This window comes from Bos mutus, chromosome 16 (assembly GCF_027580195.1).
Source record: "Bos mutus isolate GX-2022 chromosome 16, NWIPB_WYAK_1.1, whole genome shotgun sequence".
Classification (NCBI taxonomy): domain Eukaryota; kingdom Metazoa; phylum Chordata; class Mammalia; order Artiodactyla; family Bovidae; genus Bos; species Bos mutus.
Genome location: NC_091632.1, coordinates 26,264,893 through 26,279,605, shown reverse-complemented (window position 1 = coordinate 26,279,605; position 14,713 = coordinate 26,264,893). Strand labels below are relative to the sequence as shown.

The window sequence follows — 14,713 nt, the reverse complement described above, 5'->3', positions numbered from 1 at the left end:
TGAACCTAACATTCCAGGTTCCTATGCAATATTGCTCTTTACAGCATCAAACCTTGCTTTTATCACCAGTCACATCCACAACTGGGTATTGTTTTTGCTTTGGCTCCATCCGTTCATTTTTTCTTATATTATTTCTCCACTGATCTCCAGTAGCATATTGGGCACCTACCGACCTTGGGAGTTCCTCTTTCAGTGTCCTATCTTTTTGCCTTTTCATACTGTTCATGGGGTTCTCAAGGCAAGAATACTGAAGTGGTTTGCCATTCCCTTCTCCAGTGGACCACATTCTGTCAGACCTCTCCACCATGACCCATCCATCTTGGGTGGCCCCACACAGCATGGCCTAGTTTCATTGAGTTAGACAAGGCTGTCGACCATGTGATCAGATTGGCTAGTTTTCTGTGATTGTGGTTTCAGTCTGTCTGCCCTCTGATGCCCTCTCTTAGTGCCTACCATCTTAACTTGGGTTTCTCTTACCTTGGACGTGGAGTATCTCCTCACGGCTGCCGCTCCTAACCTTGGACATGGGGTGTCTCCTCTAGGCCACCGCTCCTGACTTTGGACGTGGGGTATCTCGTCTCTGCCAATTATACATTCAGTTCAGTTCAGTCACTCAGTTGTGTCTGACTCTTTGCTACCCCATGAACCACAGCACACCAGGCCTCCCTGTCCATCACCAACTCCCAGAGTCCACCCAAACGCAATAGCTGGACAAATCAACTTTCCAATCTTATTTGTCGTTACAACTCATAATTTACCAACCAAACTAAATCTACTTAATGTATACCCTGTGTGGTGTTTTTCTCAAGCTGTGGTCCATAGAGTACCCTTGCTCCTCAATTCCTCCAAACCCCAATCATGTCTTCTCTCTGGGACCTAGCATATACCACTTCTTCCGTACAATGTCCCTTCATTTCAATAGATGATGCAACCTCTTCTGTCTCTGAACTCCTGAAATAATTTCCTATGTACCTCTCTAAAATAATACCATGTTTCATCAATTCCGAGATGTAAATTTTTTCATCTTTTAACATCTCCATAGTTTATCTTTTAAAACATGCCATTCATCATCAGTGTTCTTAAAAGAGAGAATATATCATGGTATTTTGTGGAAAAACATGAATAACAACTACTCTGAGTCAAAAAAAATAGTTCAGAAGAATGAAGAAGCATTAAATACCTTAACCAGTTTTGTGTATGTTCTTTCTTTGTGTACACTATGTGATATATGACAAAACCTGCCAACCTAAGTCATTAAAAAGACAACTTCTTTAATGCAAAATAAAGAGTCTAAGTGATGTCATTTTGTTATAGTTTAATTGGCAGCTTTTTTTCTTAGTATTCATAAAATAATGGTGTGACAATCACTGTTGTCCTAGATTCAAAGAAATAAGATAGTTTTATTTTGTGATTAAATATGTCAGGCATATTTATGTCAGGCATATATGTCTGGCATATATGTCAGGCATAATATATAATATATATATTATATTTATTTCTAGTCCTGTATTAAACTACAAGCCTTTTTTGAGGGCAAGGATTTTATTTAATCTTTGGTACCCTTACAATAGCTGTTATGATGCTTTATACCATATACATATAAAATAAATATTTAATAAATAAATGGATTAAAATATGAAGTATAAGATAAAAGTGCCACAGAAAGATAAAGTACTATATTAGTGAACATCTACTAGTACATTCTCAGTTAACTACTTAACTATAGTTTTGTTAGAAATGTATTTATATATGTATTTAGTTGGGTCCTTGGGCTGAATCTCAACTTAGGCTTGTGGTTTTTGAACCAACAATAAATGATCCTAATAGAATTCTATAAATTTCGATCTGCTTGCTGACTCCATTCTTAAGAAAATGTGATGACTCATCTTTTTTGAATTATAGAAGGTAGTAAATAAAACCTCTGCCTTGGAGAACAAATACCAGTGACTTTCCCTAATGATGCTAAGATTATACAGGAAACCAGCAAATGCCTGTCTCTAAGAAGTATAGTACTGTAAAAATAGCCTTGTTTTTTTTCCTTCCAATCAATCTCAGTAACACCTATAATAAAAAACCTGGGAAATCAAAAACAGCTTAGGGAATTTTGTCTATGTGATATTTTCTAGTTTTTATCCTTATTCTTTGGACTACAAGAACAAGAAATAACATAAGCATTTTTCTTCAGTCAGCTAAATAGTTCCAATTCTGATTGAAATAAGTAATTTCCATCATTCTCTCAGAGTGCTTATGTGTTTGCAAACCATACTTAGCGTGGAACAGCGGTGGTAGTCCACTCTGCTGTTCACTGGATATCTCCACTTATCTTTCTGGATTGTACGTTCTTTCCCTGTTAAAGTTAGGCGTGGTCATGTGGCTTTTTTGTCTAATAAAATGAGACCATTAGTGACATAAAGCTTTCAGAGCAAGTACAAAATTCCCCACACTTCCTTTATCCTGCTGCAACAACTGTAGAAGCACAGAGGTGGAGCCACACTTAGCACAAGACCCTGTGTGAGCATAGCATAGAGCCAGGTCCGCATCACGTTTAACCTGCTCAGAGAGACGTAGTGTGTTTTGTGTGAGATTATTATTTTGTGTGTGTGTGAAATTTGTGTGTGATATTTTGTGTGAGATTATATTATTGTAAAGTTATTAGATAAGTATAACCTAGCTTGTTGTGATTAATATAGTCTTTACTCCAAAACAGTGGGGTTTAATGGTAACTAAAAGAATATAACAGATTTGATGTGCTGTTATTGGCCTAGTATTTCTTTCTTCCTTTTGGAAATATTATTGTACACAGATTCTATAAGCTAATAATATTCATCACCAGGTGATTAGAGTCATTTCCATGCAACAAAATACTTTTCTTTGAATTACAATCTTTTGTCAAAACATTTTGAGGTACCTCTGTAAGATGTCCTTTCATCTGCCAACAGTAGAATTGTTTCTTAAAAGAAATGCTCATTGATGTTCATTCTTGTATTTATTTTTTGTATTCAGCAAGCTTTTTTGAATGTCCATTATTTGCCAGGTGCTAAGACTGGACGATGTTCAGGGCACTCTGGGTGGTTTGGTAGAAGTGGCACAAAGCAAGCAGGGGCTAAAAACTATAAGGCACTTTGCTCTTCTGAAGTCTAGGTGCTTCACTGATTTCATAAATGATACATACCAATTTCATTTTGAAATAGTTAAACTATATTTAAAAGTTAACATCATAAATACCATATCCAAGATGACATAGATCAAATTATGCCACTGTTGAGACCGCCAACTTATGACCTTAAAACTTAGAAGTTTCTTTACCATAGCTAGTATAGGGACAGTTTAAGAAATAAGAACTTAAGTGCCATCAAAAACTCTAATTCTCCCAGTTATCTTGGAAGAAAACGAATTTTAGCACATTACCAAGTGGTTTCCAGCAACTGTGTTTTACAAATTAAAAAATTGAAAGCTGGATTCTGTTTCTGGTCTTCATTATAAGAATCTGAGTAGCTTTTATAAAGGCAGTGCAGACGACTTAGGAGATAGCAAGGTTCCCCTTTTGTTCTTTTTCCTATCACCTTCTGCCTTTTCATTCTAGGGGTTCTTCAGCAAGCGCCTAAAAGGCTCCATCAAGAGGACCAAAAGCCAGTCAAAGCTTGACCGAAACACGAGCTTTCGGCTTCCCTCTCTTCGCAATACCGATGACAGGTAGGCGTTCACTTGCTTAAAACACAGAAAGCAATTTTACAGTGCATTTTGGTAAGATACTTTGGTCTTCTCTAACTGTGCATCAGTGATAGTCCTAGAGAACTGATAAAAAAATTTACTTTTTTGTCTTGCTCATATTGAGGCACGGTACAAAATATTAGCTTACATACCAAACCAGTTTAAAAATCTTATAATATTGAAGAGTGTGCAGATACCTAAGAACTAATTTAAGAGTCAGTTGTGCTGTTTCTGTCGAATTGTGTTCTAGTGGTCCAAGGTGTATCTTTCTTCTGTAGAATGCCTCTAAGGGATGCTGATGGCTATAGCTAACATTTTCTGAGCACTGTCCTAAATGCTTTATATACTTTATCTTGTTTAATCTTTAGAATAACCCTGTAAGAGAAATACTAATATTATCACCATTTTACAGATGACAAGTTTGAGAAACAGAGGTTCCAAGTTTATACTGCTTAGTAAATAGTAAAAATGGTATTTAAACTTCGGCAGCTTTGCTCTGAGTCCATGGTCTTCACTGCTGTCTTGCTCTTTGTGTATACTATATGGACTCGGCCTTATTAATTTACAGTCACATCTAGAAGGCGTGTATGGAAAGGAAGCCTTGAGATTTTTCTGGTGGTCCAGTGGCTAAGACTCTGCTCCCAATACAGGGGGCCCAGGTTCGATCCCTGGTCAGGGAACTAGATCCTACATACTACAACTAAAGATTCCACATGCCACAATGAAGATCAAAGCTCCTGCATGCCACAACTAAGACCCAGCGCTGCCAACTAAATAAGTAAAAAAAAAAAAAATTTTTTTTTTTTTTAAAAGGAAGCCTGGAATTCAATAATTAGTACTACCAGCTTGAGCAAACCTCACATGCATAGCTCTCGAAGGATAACAGCCTTCTAAAATGATTGAATGCATGCTAGAACACATTTGTAATAATTCATGTCTCCACAATGCTCAGAATTTAGGAAATGGTACTCTTGTGTCTTGACACATCACCACTGTCACCAGTATTTACTGAGTGCTTACTCTGTGCCAGGTATTTTTAATGTAGTCTCTCATGTAATGCAATGAGATTAGATACTATTTTACAGATGAGGAACTAAGGCAAAAGAGATTGAGAAGCATGCCCGTAGTCACACAGCTAATTAGTAGAGTTTGGATTTAAACTTTTGTCTGCCTTTCATAATGATCCTCCTATTTATACTTGGGTGTTTCTTTTTCTTTTCAGTAATAAGTCCATTATTTCCAGCTACCGACATAATAAGTAGAAATATAGATTGTAATCTCATAATTGCAGATTATAGACTTGCCAGGCAGAGAGTTACTCTTATTTTATAAATAAAGTAACTTTTCCCCTATACTGAATTGATGAGAGGCTACAGCTTTATCAGCTCTTCTTATCCTTGAACCACTTTAGAGATGTTCTGTGAAATTTGCAAGTATGTTCAATTGCAGTGCAATTGTATTGTTAGATATCTCTTTTATACCTCTTTGTTTAAAGGTAATCATTTAAAAAAAAATCTTTTATTCTCATATTTTCCCTTAGATTCCTATTATTCTACAACTTTCATCATTGTAAGAATTCAAATCATTTTATAAATAAGTCTCAATAAAATAGAATGACAAGATTTTTCAGAATATTGGTTTTTAAGGACAAGGATATGGTATAGCAACTAAAACATTCCTAATTCAATCACTAGTTCCTTAAACTCTGTAGCATCACGTATAAACTTGAAAGACAAGGAGATATTTTTTGTAGGTGTACTTTATTTTATAAACTTGACTAAATATCACTTTCTCAATTTCAAACCAAGTGCTCTCTCCTATTCTGTTTTGCTTCAGGTAGCCTAGAGGAATTCTTGGATTGAATTACCAAGAGATTATATTCTCCTGGAGTCTGCTATTGCTATTATATAGGCAGCGCATTTTCAGCCTTTCCAGTGATTTAAATTCCTTATATGTGACGTCCATGCTATTCTGCTTCAGTCAATAGTAGTATCTTTCTGGCTCAAATACAGCATACTAAATAAATACAGCATAATAAAAAAAGTGCTAATAAATCTCAAATATTAGATAATCCTTTTTGTCTTTCAAATCCATTTATAGAGGTTTTCTAAACAGAAATTTTTCAGAAACTTTATTCTTCTTATATAGGGATATACTCACTAGAAGTTTGAATATATCACAGTTCAAAAAAAAAAAAAAGACCCTCTTGCCATCAGATCATCTGAAAACACAGATAAATAGAACTAAGGTACAAGGTCTTAATCAACTGAGTTCCTCAAATTGGTAACCTTACTGGTATCATTAAGAAATTTTTCCAAAGACCCCTGGTCTTGTGCCATATGCATCAGTTGCTGAAATCAGGCCATTTCTTCCAAAATGGTATGTGGTGTCTAAATCTAAGTAGAAAAGCATTGCTATTCTTATAGCAAGTCTGCAGAAACTCTAGGCAAACCTAAGTAAGCAACCCCTTTTTGCAGTTTCTAAATTGTACTGTAAAATGCTTGTGTCTTTGTGTAAAAGAAAAAAGTTTCAATACATTAAGTACAGCTTAAAAAATAGAAGTCCCTCTTCACCTTCCTTTTCTTCCCATACAAATAACCTCATTAACAGTTTGTATATTTTCAAACCGTTTTTTTAAAAATCCATACGTAAATGCATGCATATGTATATTTTGCTTATTTTCATAAAGCTGGTGTTGTTGGTGTTTAGTCAGTGAGTCGTGTCTGACTCTTGCGACCCCATGGACTATAGCCCAACAGGCTCCTCTGTCCATGGGATTTCCCAAGCAAGAATACTGGAGTGGGTTGCCATTTCCTTCTCCAGGAGATCTTCCTGACCTAGAGATCAAACCCAAGTCCCCTGCACTGCAGGCAGATTCTTCACCACTGAGCCACCAGGGAAGCCTTTCACATAAGTGGGATCATACTATATGTATTACTTTGTGACTTCGCTTTATAGAATAAATATTTTGGACAACTTTATATGTCAGTCATATAAATCTACATTATTCTCCTTAACAATAACAGTTTTTTGTAACATGTGTACTTCACTTCCCTGCTGATGAATATTTTGTTTCTCCATTTTTGGGCTTAAAATAGAGATGTAATGACCATTTTTCTTATGTGACTTTCTCTCCTTATGTGATGGGGTTAGATTTCTGAAGAACTTCTAGTATGAAGTATACACAATATCGAATTGTTCTTCAAAAAACCTGTACTAATTTCCATTCCCACCCATAGATTAGGCTCACTTTTATCCATGGATAAATAACAAGGTCCTACTGTATAGACAGGGAACTAGATTCAATATGCTGTGATAAACCATAATGGAAAACACTATTAGAAAAAAAATATATATATATATATAAAACTAAGTCACTTTGTTGTACAGCAGAAATTAATATAACATTGTCCAGCAACTATACATCAATATTAAAAATTACTTTTATCCTTCAAACAACCATTATATTTTATCAATATGATGGATGAATAGAAATAGTAAACACATATACAGTATGTACTGGGCTTCCCGGCTAGCTCAGCGGTAAAGAATCTGCCTTCAATGCAGGAGACCCAGGTTCTATCCCTGGGTCATGAAGATCCCCTGGAGGAGGGCTTGGCAACCCATTCCAGTATTCTTGCACGGAGAATTCCTGGACAGAGGAGACTGGCGGGCTACAGTCCATAGGGTCACAAAGAGTCTGACACAACTGAAGCGACTTGGCACTCACACACACAGTGTGCACTACGTGTCACACACTGGTCAAGCACTTCACATAAATGAACTCATTTAATCATTATAACAACCCGAGTTACATTCGTGACCTCATTTTGAAGATGAGAGAACTGAAACAGAGAAATGAGTGAATTGCACAAGGTCACACATCAGAAAACGGCAGTACTGTGATTCAAATTCAAGAATTCTAGCTCTGGAGTGTACATTCTTAACTTTATGCTATATTGCCCCTCACAAAAAAGTCAGGTAGCGGTAGCAGACATTTCTTTGTTTTAATTTCCATTCCCTAATGCTGGGTAAGTTGAACACCTTTTCAGAAGTTTTCTTCTTCTATGACTTGCTTATTGATCCCTTTACCCATTTTCTGTTGAGCTATTTGTCCTTTATCTAAGGATTTGGAGTAGTCCTTTATTATTACAAGGGATTGTAAGCCACTATTACTCATATTCGGAGAAGGCAATGGCACCCCACTCCAGTACTTTTGCCTAGAAAATCCCATGGACGCTAGAGTCGGACACTACTGAGCGACTTCACTTTCACTTTTCACTTTCATGCATTGGAGAAGGAAATGGCAAACACTCCAGGCAGTGTTCTTGCCTGGAGAATCCCAGAGACGGGGAAGCCTGGTGGGCTGCCATCTATGGGGTCACACAGAGTCGGACACGACCGAAGTGACTTAGCAGCAGCATTACTCATATTGTTAAATTTTTCTTCCAGTCAGTTACTTGTGTTTTAAAATCATGTCTCTAGATTATATAGAAGTTTTAGATTTTCATTTGGTCCATCATGTCAGTCTTTGTGGGCTTAACTGTCCAAATTTGACCAGAACTCTGAACTCAAGAAGCCAAGGATCTCTTTCTCATTAAATTTCTCATTATAATGCTGTTCAGTTCACTTTCTCTCTCTCCTTCAAGAGGAGGAAATATTCTATCTGGGGTATCAGAAGGATAATGAAGTAGTGATCATGATATTTTGAATTTTTCAAGGTTTTTGATAACTACAAACCTTATTTAGCACTCATTACATTTTAGAAATGTAAAATTATTCTCATGAGGTCTGAGTTACTGCTTAAAGATGGCAGAAAAGCAGTTGTAAGTGAGTCCATTTCATCTAAAGAAGGTTTACTATATGTGATCAGTAAGTTTTTCTGTGCAAAAGACTAAAAGGTTATTTTAACATGCAGACTTAATTGATCCAAAAGACCCTGCAGGTCTGTTTAGCCAATGATCTGCAAGTCATAAACTCTGCTGTAAGGCCCTGATAGAATTTAGTGCCAAGGTTGCCTTGGGGATCAATTTATAATGATTCTTAAACTTAGAATTTTCTTTGTAAAACTGTGGGGCATAGACATAAGTCAAATGTTGCCGAATAATATTTCTAAAAACCAAATATCTTGTTACACCGTAACATAGGTAATTGTGAGAGTTATGTACAGAGTAGAAAGCCATGTGCTACCAGGGAATATAGAGAAGTAAAGACACAGCCCAACCTTAAGGAGTCAACAGAAGAAGTAAATATCCAAGAAGAAATGGTGCAGGGAGGTAAGATTACTTCTTGTTGGGTGGATTGGGAAAGACCTTAGAGGGCAGTGGCAGTGAGTTATACCTTAAAAAACAAGTATAATTTGAACTGAGAAATAGACATGGAGAGAGTACTCTTCAGGATGGAAATAATAAGCAAAAGAAGAGAGCAAGAAATTACAGAGCTTGAAAAGAGCTTACCCCCCAGAACTCTGAAAAGATTCAGCTCCTACCCAGCTCTAAAAGGCTAGCAACCAGGCTTACATTTATCACAGAGCAAATTTGAGAAACTCAACCAGATAAAAAGATACCAACATTTATGTTCCCCCATTACAATTTCTGGAGAAGGCAATGGCAACCCACTCCAGTACTCTTGCCTGGAAAATCCCATGGATGGAGGAGCCTGGTGGGCTGCAGTCCATGGGATCGTGAAGAGTCGGACACAACTGAGTGACTTCACTTTCACTTTTCACTTTCATGCACTGGAGAAGGAAATGGCAACCCACTCCAGTGTTCTTGCCTGGAGAATCCCAGGGACGGGGGAGCCTGGTGGGCTGCCGTCTATGGGGTCTCACAGAGTCGGACATGACTGAAGCGACTTAGCAGCAGCAGCAGCATTAAAATTTCAGCTGGTAATTCTACTCCTAATTATATACAAGAGAAGTGAAAACATTATGTCCCCACAAAAACTTGTACATGAATGTTTATAAGCATTATCTATAATTGCCCCAAAATGATACTGACCCAAATGTCCATTAACTGATGAGTGGATATACAAAAGATGATACATCCACATAATACAGTATTATTCAGTCTTAAAAAGAGAATGGAGTACTGATACATGCTACAGTATGGACAAAGCTTGAAAACTTTACGGAAAGTGAAAAAAGCCAGTCACAAAAGACGGCAGAATGTACAATTCCATTTCTGTGAAATGTCCAGAATAGGCAAATCTATGCAGACAGCAGATTAATGGCTGCTAGAGGCTGGGGATATAGGGCAGGGAAATTAATGAAAAATGACTGCTAATGGACATGAGGTTTCTCTTTTGGAATGATGAAATGTTTTAAGCTTAGACTGTGGTGATAATTGCACAATTCTGAGTATACTGAAAATGGTGTGCTTTAAATGAGTAGATTTTATGGTATGTTAATTATATCTCAATAAAGATGTTAAATTACTTTTTAAAAAACATCTGGCCAGGAAGTACTCTGCAATGACGCTCATTAATCTGTAAGCTGTATTCCAGCACACAGTTTCCACTGAGTTCTTTCGTGCTTTAAAATAAAGACAGATGGCCAAGAATCTCCAGATACTGAGGAAATTCTTCACCATGAAAGGCAGGAGGAAAAACAAATAAAAAAGAGAGAAAAAAAAGAACTCAGAAGAAACAAGAGACAACACACAAAGCCAAAAACAACTTCTAAGCATAATAAATATTTTCAAAAGATAAGGTTGTGCATCTATAAAACAATAATATGCTGTAAGAAAAGGAACCCCACTGAAACAAGAGAGTTTGAAAATTAAAATATGTAAACTAAAGTCAAGTCAGTTGCCCAGAAAGCGGAACAGAAAATGAGAAAATCAATCCAGAAGATTCTAATAAAAGAAGAGTTTACTTAGAAAAGTTTGGAGAGGAAAATATCAAAGAAATAATACAAGAAAATTTCCAAAACCAAGAAAATATAAATGTACATAGTGGAAAGGCCACCATATTCCAGTGAGTGAAAAATAACGAAAGACTTTCCAGCACACACACACACACACACACACACACACACACACACACACCAGTTCACATTATCATGAAAGAGCACAGTACCAGGGCTTAAAAAAAACCTTAAAAGCTTCTAGAAAGAAAAATTAGGTTACATATAAAGGGAGGTATGAAAGGATTGCATTACAGTTCTCAATAGAATATTGAAAATCAAAAGTCACTGGAGCAGTGTTGTCAAAATTCTGAGTGGAGGTTATTTTCAACCCAGCAATCCATACACAGGACAATCCTTGAATGTCAAATGGGGAGTTCAGATTTTATTGTATAAGCAGTGGGGGCACGTTAACCATGTTTGAGCAAGGAAGTGACCTGATTAGAATTGTGCCATATATAGATTAATCCAGCAGTGGAATTTCACATGACTTGGTTTGCAGAGACTAAATTTGGGATTCCAATTAAGGGTTGGGGGAGTGCTATTTTAAGAAATAAGGAAGGCTCTAAAGAGGTAGTTGGCAGTGGGGATGAAGAATCAGAGACAAGATAGGAGAAACATTTTAGAGGCAAAATCAATAGGATGTCACAGTCATTATTGTTCCAAAGCCATCTAATCAGATAAAAGCCAGTAAAGTGATTTCCTAGAATCAATATTGGCAGCATTTTCACATTAAAGCCATATCATGTGAAAGGGTGTAGGGACAGGAGAAGACTCTGATATGTCTACCTTTTGTTGAAATGCACTTTGAAAAGTTTTAAAAATTTGAAATTGCTGAAAAACCATGGTCATACCGCACTATCAGGCATTCCAGGATTTTGAATGCTGGTCAGGTTGCCAACCTTGCTCTGGAAGTGCTACTTAAATTTATCAACGTCTTGAGGTAAAAGTAAGCACATGGAATAGAATTTTCTCAATTCCTTCAAATGTCCTTTAAGTAAAAACCTCTGCAGTGATGTCTTCGATTCTGAGACTCACTGACCAAGTATGGTTTTAAAGTCTGCTTATTCACTGTCAGGAGATACTAAAGAGTAACTGTAGTGTTCATTTGTAGGATGTATATACTCAGCTTCTTCTGTTTCTCCTGATTAGAACCAATTTTTTTTAACTCTTTTTCTTTTTAATTCATATACTGACAAGAAGTGAGAGAGTCTTGCAAGCACTTCCCCAATAGCATGTGTGTGCTCAGTCAGAGTCATGTCGGACTCTTTGTGACCCCATGGACTGTAGCCCACTAGGCTCCTCTGTCCATGGGATTTTCCAGGTATGAATACTGAAGATCCCTCCTCCAGGGGATCTTCCCGACCCAGGGACCGAACTCGCATTACCTGCATTGGCAGATGGATTCTTTACCACTGAGCCACCTGGGAAGCCCAGTGATATAACTGTAGTGTAATATCAAAACCAAGTAATTGACATTGATACTGGACTACAGACTTTATTCAGTTTTCACCAATTTTTATATGCACTTATTTGTGTGTGTGTATAGTTCTATGCAGCCTAATCCTACATATCGATTTGTGTAACCACCACCATCATAATCGAGATACAGAATTGTTCCATTACCAGAAAAGAACTCTCTGCTACTCTTTACAGTCATACCCCCCTCTCTACACCTATCCCTGTCCCCTGCCAACCACGTTTTGTTTTCTACCTCTATGGTTTTGTTATTTCAAGTGTTATATAAATGGAATTGTATAATGTGTAACCATTTAAGAGTGGCATTTTTTTTCACTAAATAAAATGCCCTTGAGTGGCATTTTTTTTCACTAAATAAAATGCCCTTGAAGTCCCTCCAAATTGTTGCATCTGTCAATAGTTTGTTCCTTATTATTGCTGAGTAGTATTCTATTGTATGGATGTACCAGAATTAAACCAACCACCCACTGGAGAACATTGGTTTCTAGTTTTTAGCTATTAGGAATGAAGCCCGTATGAACAGTTGTGTACACGTAAGTTTTCATTTCTCTACAGTAAGTACACAAGCTTACTGTGAAATTGCTAGATTATATAAGTACTTGCTTAGGTTAGTAAGAAACTGCTGAACTATTTTGCAGAGTACCTGTACAATTTTACATTTCCACCAGCAATTTTATAGGGGGCGGGGGGTGTGTGCGGGGGGGTGTGTCCGTGTCCCTGTCCCAAGATTTTCACCTAAGTTTTCTTCCAAAGGTTTTGTGATTTTTTGCTTTTATATTTAAGTTTACAATTCATTTAGTTAATCTATAGTTACTCTAAATAAAGGTCTTGACCCAGAGCCTATGGATGTTCTCTCCAAATAGTAATCAAAACTGCGTACTTACCCCAGCCAAACAAATTGCAGAGAATGTGTCTGGTTTTGGAGAAGGAAGTATTATAAACTACTTAGTTCTCTCTTCATCTACTCTTCCCATCCAGCTTACCTACCCGTGGTTTTAGGTACTCTCCAGATCTGGGGCAATGGGAGGCAGAAGGGCGGGGAAAGGGAATAAGAAAACAGTAAATACTACCTTGCATGCATGTGTGTAAGTCGCTTCAGTCTTGTCTGACTCTTTGCAACGCTATGGACTGTAGCCCGCCAGGTTCCTCTGTCCACAGGATTCTCCAGGCAAGAGTACTGAAGTGGGTTGCCATACCCTCCTTCAGGGGACCTTCCTGAGCCAGGGATCAAACCTGTGTCTACGTTTCCTGTTTTGGCAGACATGTTCTTAACCACTAGCACAACCCGGAAGCCCAAAACTCTCTTAGCCTTCCATTATGCTCTCTGAGCCTGAGCGTTGTTTAACACGACTCTTCTGTCATGGGGTGCTTTGGGGAGTTCTTCAGGAATACATCATCTCTGAGGAACTCTCACCTATGGTTTTTGTTTCTGTTTTTTGTTGGCTTTTTTTTTTTTTTTAGTTTCGTGGGTACATTTTTATTCTGGATACTTATTTGCAACTCCTTCCACAGTTTCTAGGTAGGAATTGCTGTTCTAGTTTCTACCCTTCCAAGTCTCTGGTCCACAGGAAATATCCACAAATTTTCTGCCCTGACAAACCTCTAAGATTGCAGCCTTATGTAAAATTATCAACTTGGGCTCTGCTACTGAAAGTTAGCCATTTCCCATCCTCTAGATTTCCCAGGTAAAATCAAACTCCACTTTGTATGCATTCCCTACCTAAACCCCTTATGTGTGTTGGGGGGAGGCGGGTAGCTGGAAGGGGTGAGCCTCACAGCTTTCTCCAAAATTCTCCCTCAGAGAATCCTTTCCCTTCTCCATAGTCACCACTTTTTATAGTCTTATTCTGACCAAGAGGTTCAAGGTAATGGAATTCGTTCCAAAACTTTCCCTTTGTAAATTCTGCAGTTTGTCTTGATACTTTACTTTGGCATGCAATATCTGTTTTATCTTGGAGTCTCAATTTGAAACTTCACTTTTAATATCTCATCACATGTATATAATACTTTCATTAATCTACAATCTTCAGCATAACCTACAGGTAGGAATATGGCTCTGTCTGTTCCCTAGCTCAGCATTATCACCTTCTACTCCTACCAGAAGTCTGTCATTTACTTACTATACTGTTCATATTTCTCTGCTTTTAATCTTGCTGCCCTCTCTGTCCCCCAAACCATTTCCTATTCCTACACCTTGTCCTTTGACAAGCTTACTTCTAATTCATACTGATGCAACAAAACCCCAGTTAGGAGTCATATGCTCCCTAATTTCTTTGTTCTTCCTATGCATCATCCTAAACTAAGCACCTACACCAGATACCCACCCGTGACCAAGTGTATACACCTTATTATTGAGTTTATCTTTCCATGTTTCTGCTTACCATGGCAGATGGGAAGTTCCACAAGTAGACACACAATCTTTGTATCCCCACCCTCTACCACAATGCCTGTTCTATTACAGTACTTAATTTCTTGGCTTGAAACAAAAGGTAAGAATCCAAACAAATTCTAGATAATAAAGAATCTCCTTCAATATGGTGTACTTAGGTAGAATGACAGCTTCTCAGAAATTATTGGATTCCAGGCCATTAATTAATCAATACAGTCTAGCTATAGATT

General features: G+C 37.4%; 1 protein-coding gene across 4 annotated transcripts in view; it reads left to right on the top strand.

Moving 5' to 3' along the window:
- Positions 1-14,713, top strand: part of RASAL2 (RAS protein activator like 2) — a 401,507-nt gene that overhangs the window by 335,023 nt on the left and 51,771 nt on the right. For all 4 annotated transcript variants that reach the window (XM_070384881.1, XM_070384879.1, XM_070384882.1 and 1 more), the window contains one exon: positions 3,584-3,693. In XM_070384881.1, the coding sequence (XP_070240982.1) occupies positions 3,584-3,693 (110 nt within the window). The remainder of the gene's footprint in view (positions 1-3,583; positions 3,694-14,713) is intronic.